Source organism: Rhododendron vialii, chromosome 11a (assembly GCF_030253575.1).
Source record: "Rhododendron vialii isolate Sample 1 chromosome 11a, ASM3025357v1".
Taxonomy (NCBI): domain Eukaryota; kingdom Viridiplantae; phylum Streptophyta; class Magnoliopsida; order Ericales; family Ericaceae; genus Rhododendron; species Rhododendron vialii.
In genome coordinates, this window is record NC_080567.1 from 22,159,236 (window position 1) to 22,172,713 (window position 13,478).

A 13,478-nucleotide genomic window follows, 5' to 3' on the forward strand; every position below is an offset into this window, starting at 1 on the left:
ACATAATTTGTTAAGAAAATTGGTTTGTAGTTTGTATCAAGTTGATGTAGGAAAATTTATCACATAATGAGTTTTTTGTTCAATCTAATGCAGCAGGCTTGGGTTTTTTTATCTAAGCATTATGATTCTGTGACGAAATCATCATGTGGTCAAGCCTAAAGCTTATAATTTGTTCTTACATCACAGGCATGTGGAACTTTCTCATGTGTCACGACGTCCTTACTCCTTAGTTTGAGAAGTTTAAATTGGCTCCATTATTGACATTACCTGATCGCCTCCTTTTGTGTGTATGATTTTTAATAGTAGTATCTTGCTTAGAAATTAAAGATATCGTGCTGAGGCAGATCTTGTGCATGAAATGTTATTTGATGCTTGTGCAGGTTGCTCGGATGTGATTCAAAATATTAAATCCTTCCAGAGCCTCTATTTTGGCATGAATTAACGGAAAGTTGCTGGAAAATCTTCCAAAAACCCTGTTGTAGTGTGTTAAGGTAGCTCTAACAGTGTATGGACGGTCGGGGAAGGTGTTGTTTAGTTGTTGGTTTTAAGCATGGGGTTGGAAGTTGGAACTATGGGGATCTCAGAAATGGTGGTTTTGGTTTGTATATATGTAACATCATGTAATGTAGCAATTGTGGGGTATTTGGATTTGGATTGTGTAGTTAATTGGGTTTTATATGAGATGGGCAGGATTTGTTTGGATGATATTTTTAGTAATAATTGCTTTACTTGCTACTATAAGGTTGTGGTTTTCCCCCCTCTTTTTTAAAAGTTCTTAACTCCGGAGTTTAGGCTCTATTTGTTTAGGTGTAAAATACTTATAAGAGGACGCTGTAACTTTTGCGGACTTTAAATTAACTTTGCGAACTTTTGTGGACTTTAAGAGCATCCGCATTAGGATCTCTATATTTTGGACCAAATTACACCTTAAAAAAAGTCACTTTATTAATTTAATTACTCACTTTAAAAATATCTCATGCATGAGACTCTCTATATAAAAAATATCTCATTAAAATTATTGTTTCTTTATTCTTAAAAAAAAAAAGAAGCAAAACTTAATCCATCTTAATTTTTCTCTGTCTCTAACTTTACTCCTCTCTCTCTCTCTCTCTCTCTCTCTCTCTCTCTCTAACGTTACTCTCTTCCCCTGTATTTACTAAACTCGACACTTCACCAGAAATTAGCTAACCAAACTACTTCATCAAGCTCCTCTCCGTTGATCAACCCTCAAGCCCCTCTCTATCGATCAACCCCCAGCCACAGCGGTCGCCTCCCAAGAAGAAGCCTCCGTCATCGTCTTCGAAGCCCCGGAACCGACCTAACCCACTGATATTCTCAAGGTCTTGCTGGCGCTCTGGCAGTTCGTCAACCTCTCACACCAACGCCGTCAAGAAGATTTGGGAGTACATCAAGCTCTCCCCCCATACGACTGGTACACAATCTATATTACTGTTTACTCCAGATCGAGAACAATAAAATAATAAGTAGCCTGTGAATAGTCCCTCGTGTGTATCAACGAGAGACTGTAGCCACGAGAGACTGTAGCTCCAGCTATTCTTCTGGTTATTCCAACGAGGCTGGTAAACATAGGTTTTGGGAGTTTTTTTGAGTTTTGAGCGTTACTATAGTTTTTAGGGTCGAGTAGCGACCTTGATGTGGATGCTCTAACAGCGTCATTGTACTCGGTTATTTATATTTGAGGCGATGGAATTAAAGCTCTTAAATTTAATTACAAGGTGACATGCATATTCGTATTGTAACTAGAGGCTGGGCACATGCAAATCAAATTTTACGTATTTTAATCAAGGGTTTTGTTAACACGTGCCTTTAAGGCATATGATAAAGAACTCCTTCATTTATATTTGTTTGTATGGAAAATCTAAATTTGAAACAAACTCTTCATTAATTCTTTTCGAAATGATTATCTTTTTCCATTTGGAACAGAAATACCCCCACTTTCAACATTTAAATTTGCTGCCATTTTATTTTTATTTGAGAATAAATTATATATACCGGTGGTGTAAATATTTATTTTCTCCAAATCAATTACAGTACATTGCGCTACATCTTCAAAACAGTGATCTCAATTAATAGAGCGTGGCAAAGTGACCGATGTAATTGATTTGGAAAAAACAAATATTTACACCAATGGTATAAATAATTTAATCTCTTATTATTTTTGGCTTTAAGAATCGGTCCCACATGTGTCCGGACTTCCACGATTCCACCAAACGGTCTAAATAATTTAATATCTTCTTATTTTTGGCTTTAAGAATCGGTCCCACATGCGTCCGGACTTCCACGATTCCACCAAACACTCCACCAATTAAATAGGTAACCATTTCCCTCCCAACTCATTAGCATTATCGAAAATCTTTCGAAAACTAAAAAACTCGTATTAGATTTTTAAAACATTGGCAAACACAATATTTATTCAATAACTCATCAGATTAAGGCCTCGGTTGGCTTAAATAAGTCAATTTTTTTTTTGTCTTTATTTAATTTAATTTGCATTTGTTATTTTTCGGGTCAAATTTTTACATATATTTGATTCGTCTCGACAGGAGCATTCAGAAACAATAAAAAATGATGATCGGAACTATTTTTTTTAATAAAGACAGAAACAAGCCCAAAAATTGCAACAAAATTTTTCAAGATTATTAGTTCGTCTCGATGAGAGCATTGAAAAAAGTAAAAAATTATGATCGATACTCTTTTTTTTTTTGAATAAAGACAAAAATAAGCTAAAATATTTTTTCATTTTAGCGAACACTTCTGATATGAAGGCCGGAGCCAAATGAAATGTGGTGGAGGGAAAAAAGGAAAATTTTTACCAACTACTTTCACAAAAGTGGGTTTAATTAATCTTGTTTAATGAACATGATAGGATTAGAAAATGGAAACCCACTTTTTTGTTTGAAGTATTAGATGAATGTTTATGTTAATATGATTTTTTTAATAAATATTGCGTTTGCTAATCTTTTTTTTTTTAATCTGACATGTGGTTGTTGAACATTGTATTCAATTCTTTTAAAAAACAATTCATATGAACATTGCTCATGAGATGGAAATAATATGCCGAAAGTTTTTGGGAGGGAATGGGGTATGTTGGATTGGGGTACATTTGTCCAACATGAAAAAATTATTCTTTCTAATAAGGATTAATGAAGGAGTTACCGTCATAAATTCCTTTAAAAAAAAAATGAGGGAGTTTATGGCTGTAACTTCAACCTTAGATTCTCCGTTTAAATGATGTTAAATGAGGGAGTTAATATGATCTTATCATATGCCTTTAGGAGCACATGTTAACAAAAATCTTTAATCAAAATTCAGTCAATCAAATTATAACCGCGAAGCTATGTGAGATTCGACTTACACATGTATCGCATGCATGTGCGCAGTCTCTAGTTGCCAAGTAGTATAAAGGACAACAATTTTAAATAATTGATGTAGCCTAGGTCAAAAGAAAAGAAAGGGAAATGAGAGGAAAATGGGAAGAAGTTTTTCAATGTCGGGTGGGTATATTCTACCTAATGTCCGCTCATGTATTCAAGCCGTTCAAAAATATTTTGGACGGTCCGAATTTAAGAAAAAAATTCCAAGGAAGAGTTTAATTTTTTTAAAATTTGGACCGTCCAAAAAACTCTTGGACGGCCTGAATGCGTCGAATGGGTACCACGTGGTATCCACCCAACACTGAAAATTTCTCGAAAATGGGAGAAAAAATTAACAATTCGCTGTTTAAAATTTTATTTTATTTTTTCAACTCTTCCAACCAAACAATATACTGTAAGTAGAAAGGGCAAAGTCTTTAGTTTTTAATTTTTCTTTCTTTTCCTTGAGTTCAAAAAGAGCCAGAATGAAAATGTGGAATGACGTACAATTGAGAAGCAGGGGAGCATAAATCGAGAGCGAGGGCCAAGATATGCCGGGATTACGTGACCTAGGTCAGGATTAGGCGTGTAGGAATTGATCTTTCGGAGCAGCTCTGAAGATTCAGTTCAAAAATTAAAGAAAAAGAGCAGAGCACCGAAGATATGGGTAGTAAGAGGAGGCATCAGAAGAAGAAAAGGAAACTAATCGGCGGTGAAGAAGAAGAAGAAGAAGAAGAAGAAGAAGAAGAAGAAGAAGACAGAATCAGCAGCTTACCCGACTCCATTCTTCACCAAATCCTCTCCTCCATCGACACCACATCCGTCGTCCAGACCTCCGTTTTGTCAAAGAGATGGAGGTACCTTTGGACTTCGGTACCAAACATACACTTGGATTACGACGCATTTCCGGGTAATTTTCATTGCGAGACCAAAAAACGTCGATTCGCACATTTCGTGAATCAGGTCTTGTCTCTCAGAGACGCCTCGAGCGTCTTCCGATTCTACTTACGGTGCATTTTATTCTTGGATGCAGACCTTGTCAAAAACTGCATATGCTATGCATTTCGACACAATGTTCAAGAATTGCTTCTCTGGCCCGACTGGAATTCGTATGTGGAACACTCGGTATTTCCCGCCTGCCTATCCGAAGCCCTTGGAATTTCCTCTAGTTCTCTTATAAGCCTTACGTTGGCGTGTCATGCCTTTGGTATGCCACCGGACAAACCGCTGCGGTTACCTGCATTAAAGACTCTGCGTCTCGCCGGTTGCTGCCATGATTATGCCAATTTCATAACTGGGACTGTTGGGAATTGTACCAACTTGGAAACATTGATTTTGGATGACTTAGAGTTGAATAGTTTGAATATCAATGCTCCTAATCTTAGGAACCTAGAATTACACTACTATGATGATGATTGCAGCTGTGGCAGCTGTTTCGAATCCAAGATTGTGGTTTCAGCACCTGGGCTGACATCCTTCAAGTTGGAAGGACACGCTTTGCCTGTCTTTTCTGCAGCAAGTCTCCCTTGTCTTCACAATGTACACGTGTGCCTGAAAACATGGTCTTTTGATGAATATGAATCATATGATGTACCAGATGAAGAAATCTTGCAAAGGATGCCCCTTAATGTGATGAAGATGCTTGAACAGCTTGGAGAAGCAGATTACGTTACATTGTCCATGGATACTGTTGAGGTAATATGTGTTCTTTGTCATATTGGTTTTACCCTTTTTGAGGTTGATGTTTCAATGACTTAGATGGTTTCTTTCTCATCCATGTCATTAAAATTACATTTGAGCTAGCATATCATTTGGGCTTTTAGGATAATGGTACTCTTTTTGTGTGTGACTGTGACAATAATATTGTTGGAAATGTTAATAAAGGTGATGCTAGTAGAGGGAATCGATGATGTGTCGCACCCATCTTGGGAGCTTGCTTTTGCGCTCCCAACTAAGGAGTTTGACAGGAGCCTGATCCCATTGAGATGGGTGCTCGCTTTTTACAAAGATGGGAGCTTTTGTATGATCTTTGCATAGGAAAGCAGGGATTTATCAATTGGCTTTATTAATTGGTCTTTGATGAACTCATATATCTAGCCCAAGTTGTGATATCTTGAAAAGAAAATCATACTATATTGTAACACTAGTCCATTTCTTACACTTATGAGGATTTGGTCCATATTTTTACTTCCTAAAATGATTATACTTTTAAAGTGAATACTCTATGCTACATTATTTTCAAAATATATGTACACTCTCCTCTCACGCTCCCAACTTTGGGAGCTTTTGTGTTCCCTTGCTCCCACTTCCTCGCCCCAGCTCCCACTTCGTGCAACTAAGATATCGCATTCTTCATTCATTTTCAGAGAGTTGGTTTTGTATACTTTCATTGAGTCAGAAATTCTAGATTTGAAAGAGTACAAACACAAGTTTGGTTCGACTGACCCATTGATTGTGTATTGCTTTTGTTGGGGCCTTCGATCAAGTAGTGCTTAGATAGAGACGTCCACGCAAACCGTGAGCATTGTAGCAGGGATGAATCTGTCTTAAGCACATAGTGCAACACTTGTCTTGATCACCATTTTGTTTTCAACGATTTCCAGGTTTTTGAGTTCTGATTTTATTGCATGTTCATATTGTTGGTTTCATCACAAAAAGTAAATATATTTTCTAACAATCTTAAGACAGATGCGGGTTTAGTTTTTGTGTTAGGGATAGTAGTTCACATGTAATTAGTTTGTAAATTCATTCCGCTGCATATTCTGCTATTTTGTTCTTTTCATGGCAAAGCCTCGTAGTTCTTTTATTCCCGTGAATATGATCGGTTTCCTTTTGTACCAATTTATAGAACTTGACTGATAGTTTGTTTTAAATTGCTTGTCTATTTCTGGTAGTTTTTTTTGTTGAAACAAGAAATGACATATATATGCGTGAACGGGTATGGAGATATATGATATCTATCAAGTTTTACATGCCGGCGTTTTGTTTTGCTGCATTGCTTGAGACAATATTTTCACTTATTCCATACATGAAAAGGGTGAGGGTGGGTCTATCTGGCTTGATGGTTTAACTGGTGTCTGTTGGGAAGAAGCATAACTGCATAACCATTTTGAAAGGTTGTGACCATTGGGGAATGTTTTAACGTTTTGGGATCAAGACAAACTTGAGGTTTTCACCCACCAATGTATGCTAGTCATTCAACTTCACGTGATTGAGTCATTTATAAATGAAGTTAATCTAGTTTGGCTCACATCTTTAGTTTGGAATTCTAGTGATTTACATTGAGACAAGACTTCGTTCATTGTATGCAGTAGAATTTGATGATTCAATTGTATCTTCTTTTTTTATGTTCAAAATGTTAGCAGAATTGAAAAGGTGGAACTTTATGGGGAAAGGTAATTGGTTAATAAAGGTGCCTAAGGTGACAAACCATTGAGATTTGATAGCGTGGTTGAAGCACCGTTTCGGTTCAGCGCGCTACATTGCACTGTTTCGGTTAAGTTGATTTTTAGATCTGGAAATCTGGAATGGGTGCTTTGGCACTTGTTTGTTGTCACTAAGTTTTCCCTATGGCAATTCGTGGAATCGGTTTACATGCTCTAGAGAGTTTTTAGTGAATCTGAAAGGGTACACAGAATGCTTGTCGCATTTACCATAAAATCGTGAAAATTTGAGTAAGAGTTCCTCGATATTGGGTGAGTTACTCTATGTGGGGGTTGTTTCTTGCTGAAGTCTCTTGAAACGTGAGACAGGAAGAGAGAATTTTGTCATTGTTTGTGTCATGTCATAAACTACGAAAATTATTTTGATAAGTTCTAAATTAATTTCAGAGTTGTGGGGTTAGCAATAAGAATAATTTCCACAAGCTAAACTATGTGTTGCACTATAGAAGATATCCAATTATACTTGAAAAATATAGTAATGCAATTTGTATATCTCATTTAAAGACTGAGAATCCAAAGGTGATTTATTTTTGTCATTGCAGTACAACAGTGATCTGGAAATCCTCACACTTAGCAAGGTCTGCAATGGAGTATGATCAACTCGTTGCGTTAGAAAAAACTAGTAAGTAGAATGGCTACACCATTTGTTAGAGGATGCTCCAACGTGGTCAGGTTATGTTCCTGGAGTTGCAATGTGATGGCCATCGGTAGTTGTTGAAAAGGCATAGAAGACCATAGAGAACAGTAAGTCCCTTGGTCGGACATATTCTTAATAGGGCCTATACCACTCCACTGTCATGTACAAACATCATAATATTTTATATCTACATGCGACCTCAGAAACTCTCTTATCTTCCTCTTACTGTCTAACACCTAAATATGTTTTTAACGCTGCTTAGTTTTTTAGACCGAAATACAAATTAATTATCTGACTTGTTTGTTTATTTATGATTCGATAAGGCCCTTGCAAAGGATCCCGATTCTCTTAACAATCGTCTTTCTCCATTTCGTAAGTTGAAGCACCTAAAGTTGACAACTCCTTCACGGTCTTCAAATCTGCCTTTAAATGTGATTGCCTACTTAACTAAAGGTTCCTCGAGTGACACTTTGGTTGGGGACTTCTATTCATTAGGTAGTAATGCATCCCCATTTCCATACCTGCCTCATAATTAAGTGCTAAGAATCATCTGATCTTTGCTTCCTTTTTTCTTGTTTAGGTAAATGGATACGTGCTTAGGTAAATGGATATGGTAGTGACGGTGAAAAATGGTAAGTTCAAAGAACTGTTACTTATTTGTGTTGTCAGTTGATATGTGCTTGAAGATTTGGTTTTCTATATTTTGATAATTTGCTCTTGTATTGCTTGTTACTTATTTCAAAAAATAGAAATGTTTCATGTTGTTGTCTTTTGTCTCCCAGTGCTTCTCCTCTGGTTATGTAAGTAATAATGGCACCCAAAAAGTGGGATAACTTTGTTCTGTTATCTTATATGTGAAATTAAGTGTTATGATGCAGGCACTATGCATGTCTAAACACTGCAATTTGTTTTTTTGAATTGATTAGTAAAAGAAGTGTAATAAAGGGTCATCCTAAAGCACAATGTTGTTAAGAGGACATCCGACAATACGAAACAAGCTATATATATAACCTTGTACAAAATTCATGGGGAGGAAGCCCTAAACAACAAATTTATGATCCAAGGAATGTGGCACTTATCCTTAATAGTTCCATAGTAAATGGACAAAAAGGAACTCTTGAGCATACAAACAAGCTCCTGAACTATTTGAAAGTCTTCTTGTTTGTGTTCTAAAACCAGGTATTCCTCGTTGAGTACTCGCTCCAAGGTGCCTGGGCGAGGGGACTAATCCCTATTCGGTGGGCATTACTCGCCGACTAACGCCAAGTACTCGCTCCAAGGTGCTTGGCCGAGCGACTAGCGAGTAGCAAACTTAGAACACTGCTTCTTGTTATGTTTTGTCTAGGGCAGCTGGTTGACACATAAAGGGGCTCACGGTTATGCCTTCCTTATCAGCTTTCCCAACCCCCTCGCAGGAGGGGAAAAGGGCTGGACAACCACCTGGACCATCTCGCAAGAAAACTCAAAACCCAAAGTAAGCTAACACCAAGCCCCACAAATTTGAGGCCACCTTGCAATAGATGAGAACATGATTAGCGGCTCCTCGTCATGCCTACAAAGGCAAAGCTAGTAAATAGTTCACTTTTGGCATAAATGTTGGATACGTTTGCAGATAGTGTTGGACGCTTCCGATGTGACGTCTATAATGGTGTTGGACGCTTCTGATGTGACGTCTATAATGCTAATTGCTCTTCTAGATATTGGGTACTCCACGAAGCTCCATACTCGAGGGACAACCAGCCCCCAATACCAACACCCCGTCTCTCTCTCTCTCTCTCTCTCTCTCTCTCTCTCTCTCTCTCTCTCTCTCTCTCTCTCTCTCTGTGTGGAAAGTCTCCAAAGCCATTTCCAGAAGGATTTGTGTTTGGGTTGATAACGGAGATAGAGGACTTTATTTAAGATGCTTCTCTTCACCCTAGCCCTCTCACCCCAATAGGTTGCACATTGTATCGCAATCTCCACGAATACATTGAACTTATGAAACTATGCTTGCCAAAGGAGTCCTTTTCTTCTTCTCCAGTATCCCCACAAATACATTGAAGTGAAATTGCCTTCTCCGTTCCATTTCCACCAACTGATTCTGAAACTGCTCCACCAGTCTATCCCATACCGCTTTTTTCTAAACATTATGATTCTGTGATGAAATCATCAGGTGATCAAGCCGTTTAAGGAGGGTGAACAAAATTGCACTCGGTTGAAATGGTGTGGATCCCACCACAAAGTGATTTCATGCTTACCAAAAAGTGTATTGCAGGGGTAGGACATACACCGTTTCAACCAATAAGAGAGAGGGTAACGTGAACAAAATTGCACTCGGTCAAGCCTAAAGCTTATAATTTGTTCTTACATCACAAGGATGTGCAACTTAATGTGTCATGACATCCTTAGTTTGAGAAGTTTAAATTGGCTCCATTATTGACATTACCTAAATTTGTCTGTACGATTTTTCATATTATCTTTGCGTAGAAAGATATCGCACTGAAGCAGATCTTGTGCTTGAAATGTTATTTGATGCTTGTGCTGGTCTCTCAAATGTGATTCAAATTGTTTTAATCCTCCAGAGCCTCTATTTTGGCATGAATGAACAGAAGTTGCTGGAAATTCTTCCCAAAACCCTGTTGTAGTGAGGTAGCTCTAACTAGTTTTACAGTATATGGACAGTCGGGGAAGCCGTTGTTAGTTGTTGGTTTTAAGCATGGGGTTGGAAGTTGGAACTTGGGACTTTGGGGATCTCAGAAATGGTTGTTTTGGTTTGTATGTAACATCATGTAATGTAGTAATTGTGGGGTATTTGGATTTGGATTGTGTAGTTAATTGGGTTTTATATGAGATGGGCAGGATTTGTTTGTTTGATATATTTAGTACTAATTGCTTTACTTGCTATAAAGTTGTGGTTTTTCCCCCTCTTTTTGAAAAGTTCTTACTCTGATGAAGTTTAGTGATGCAAAACTTGCAGCCTGAGACAGTGATTGCCCTGGCAATTGTTGATCATCTTTCCAATTACATTGTCATTTTTTATCCACAAACGAGTTGCTTTTGTAATAGAGCAAGAGGAGAGATAGGCTTGAAATTCCATGATCTTCTCTTAAGTTTTTTTTTTTTTCTAATTGGCTTTCTATAATACAGTAGCTAGCTGTGGTTTCGACAAGCGTCAAAGTAACTTCTTCCTCTTACACGCTATCTCGATGGAAATACGTTGTCTTCTTGAACTTGACAGGCGTAGACACCCGCAAGCACTTCATTGACCATCTCTATGCAGCTCTATTTCACAAAGGATTTCCGCTTTCAAGAATGATATACAACTTGGGAAAGGAAAAGAAATACCACCCGAACTCCTAAAAGCCATCGAGGAATCGAGGTTATTGTTGTTTTTCTCGAGAACTAAGCTACTTCTGTCCGATGCTTTGATAAACCGTTGAAAATCACTTTTGTTTTCCCCTTTGAACTGAGCTGAAAATCCTTGAAGATCGTGTCGGTCATACTTGAAAATAGTGTCGGTCATACATGCTTATGTGACTGCCACTATTTCGAGGCTAGTCGACATGAAAATGTGTTAATTCCATGAGTGATTAAAACAGACTCTATTAGTCCGGTCAAAACCACGGGTGGGCCACATGCCCTTGTTGTGGTGAGTCAATAAAAGTTACGCGAATGTATGTTTTTTTCAAGAAAAAATAGAAAATAGAAATACAAAATATACTGTACCACTATTTTATTTTTCCAAACCCTCATAAGCTTCCTGAAACCATTAACGTGTCCATTCAAAATTAGCGGACTCGTCCTTGGCCTGTAAATTAGTCCACAGACTCCAAATGCTAAACCTCAAATCGAAGTCTACGAGACACATTACTTGGTTTATTGTTCGATCTATTCTAGTCCATCAAGCTTGAAGTCGAAGCTTGTTAGAGAAATTGTCAACAAATCATAGGTAAGCTGATTAGCTGAGTGTCACCGGCCGCCACAAATTCGAGTGATGCAGATATCGAAGTATATGTGATTCGCTATAAAGTACAAGTTCAGAAGATACAAGCATTGTAGGTACATTCGGAACGAATGGTATAGGAAAGAGAACAATTGCCAGTGGCTCTTCATGGCAAAATCTCATGTCAACAGTATGTTTTTTGTTTCTGATTCAAAAAAAAAAAAAATTTATGTTTTTTGTTTGATCTTATGTCAACAATATGTTTGGTCCAACAAACACAACCTGGAATCGTTACGAGAGGAATCTTATGAAATCTTGTTAAAAACGTTAATGCAAGTTAGATATGTCAACAATGTACTTGCCATGATAAAGAACCAGCGACCTTTGAGGAGGGGGCTATTCAAGTGCAAGTGCTCATAAGAAAGTTTGATTCGTTTGGTTGTGAAAGATCACATAAGCTCTTTTGTATTGAGAGAGAGAGAGAGAGAGAGAGAGAGAGAGAGAGAGAGAGAGAGAGAGAGAGAGAAACCAATTGCAGACAGAAGAGGAAGAAGAAAACGATGGTAATCAAAAAAATTGTCTCCTATTTCACCACCACTCTATTTAGAGCAAAACTATTGGGCGCTAAGCTAGACACTACAGCAGGTACTTGCAAAATTTTGAGCAACTTCTGAATATTCTTGGGAAAAGGGCCCTTGGAGGATACATTGAATTCGAGTTCACGGTTCACCTTTGAGCATCCTGCACAACCATGAAGTAATATTTCAAGCACAATAATACCTTTTCAAGCATGATTTCATGAGAGATATGCACACCATTATGCCGGCAAACAATTTCATCATTGGAGCTTATTTAGAACTCTCAAACAAAGGATTTCATTACACACGATGAAATTCCATATGCATGTGGTGTTTAGAACAAGTCATGAGCTTTGGGCTTGACCGTTTGATCATCGGAAGCCTGGGCGCAAGGGTAAGGTTTCGACGATGTGACCTCTAATGTAACCTATTGTAGTCATGGGTTCGAGTCTTTCTGCTTGCAAAGTAAGGCTGCGCATATCAAATGCGCACATCCAATCCTTCCCCAGACCATGCAATAGCGGTGCCTCGTGCACTAGTAGCCCTTTTCAGCTAGGTTTAGAGGGGGACCGAAAGAGACGAGTGGACCTACAGTAGCATTAATAAACACTATGATTCCATTTTACATGACACATGATTTGACGAGAGAGAGAGAGAGAGAGAGAGAGAGAGAGATTGATTTCACAGCTAGACATTAAAGTAGCTTCACAATCACATCGCCTCCCATTTTGACACCTCACGACCCTCATAGACTCGAATACGAAAGTTGAGAGATGAGAAATTGGAAGAAGAGAATAGGAGACTCCAGCTTTACTCCCCTTTTGCCTCACTATCTAAATTTTTTCACGACATCCCGTAGGCATGTAAAAAATTGTAGACTATCACAAATTGCCACGTGTTGCTAGGGAATACAAATTGGCCAATTAAATATCGCCAAATGTCTATAAGTCAAAGTCAAAGTCAAAATTTCATGGACGAGCCAATCAAGTGATGCCAAATGTCTATGGTCAAAAGTCAGAGACATGTAAATGGACTAATCAAATGGTGTCACGTGTCAAAATGACACAGTTATTATTTTATCAAGTCTGACCAATCAAATTAGGCTACTTGATGAATAATAATATATCTCTTTATATATATAATTACCTTCTCTAAAATAAAAAGAAAGAAAAGGTAATTATCAAATAGTTATTATTCCTTTTAAATTCAATATAGGAAATAATTAAAGAGATCAATATGAAAGGTGCTTCCTCTCATATTTTTTCAATCAAGACATTCAAGCATACAAGCTTCAGAGCTTTGAAAATCAAAGCCCTTAAGCCCTTCAGAATTCTTCAAGTCTGCATGCACCAAGAAGTTCTTTGAATCAAAGCCTCGAAGAGCATTCAATCCAAGTCATCAACTTTTTCACAAATCTCGGAGAAGATTCCACCGTTCGATTCGAGATCAAGCATCAAGCTCTCGTTTCAACAACTGAAGAGAAGAATTAGAAGACTTTATTTTGGGTACGTAGGCAATATTGAA

At 37.8% G+C, this 13,478-nt stretch overlaps 1 protein-coding gene across 3 annotated transcripts in view; it reads left to right on the forward strand.

The window, feature by feature from the left end:
- Positions 1 to 10,341, forward strand: part of LOC131307530 (F-box/LRR-repeat protein 25-like) — a 36,809-nt gene extending 26,468 nt beyond the window's left edge. Inside the window, exons 1-6 of one of the 3 annotated variants that reach the window (XM_058334076.1) lie at positions 1,079 to 1,432; positions 3,853 to 4,284; positions 4,408 to 5,069; positions 7,778 to 7,949; positions 8,035 to 8,084; positions 9,976 to 10,341. In XM_058334076.1, coding sequence (XP_058190059.1) covers positions 4,038 to 4,284; positions 4,408 to 5,069; positions 7,778 to 7,949; positions 8,035 to 8,054 — 1,101 coding nt within the window. In that variant the 5' untranslated portion in view covers positions 1,079 to 1,432; positions 3,853 to 4,037 and the 3' untranslated portion in view covers positions 8,055 to 8,084; positions 9,976 to 10,341. Of the gene's footprint in view, positions 1 to 1,078; positions 1,433 to 3,851; positions 5,070 to 7,777; positions 7,950 to 8,034; positions 8,085 to 9,975 lie in introns of those variants that run through there. The other 2 variants (XM_058334075.1, XM_058334077.1) reach the window with 2 other exon arrangements.
- Positions 10,342 to 13,478: the final 3,137 nt, after the last annotated feature.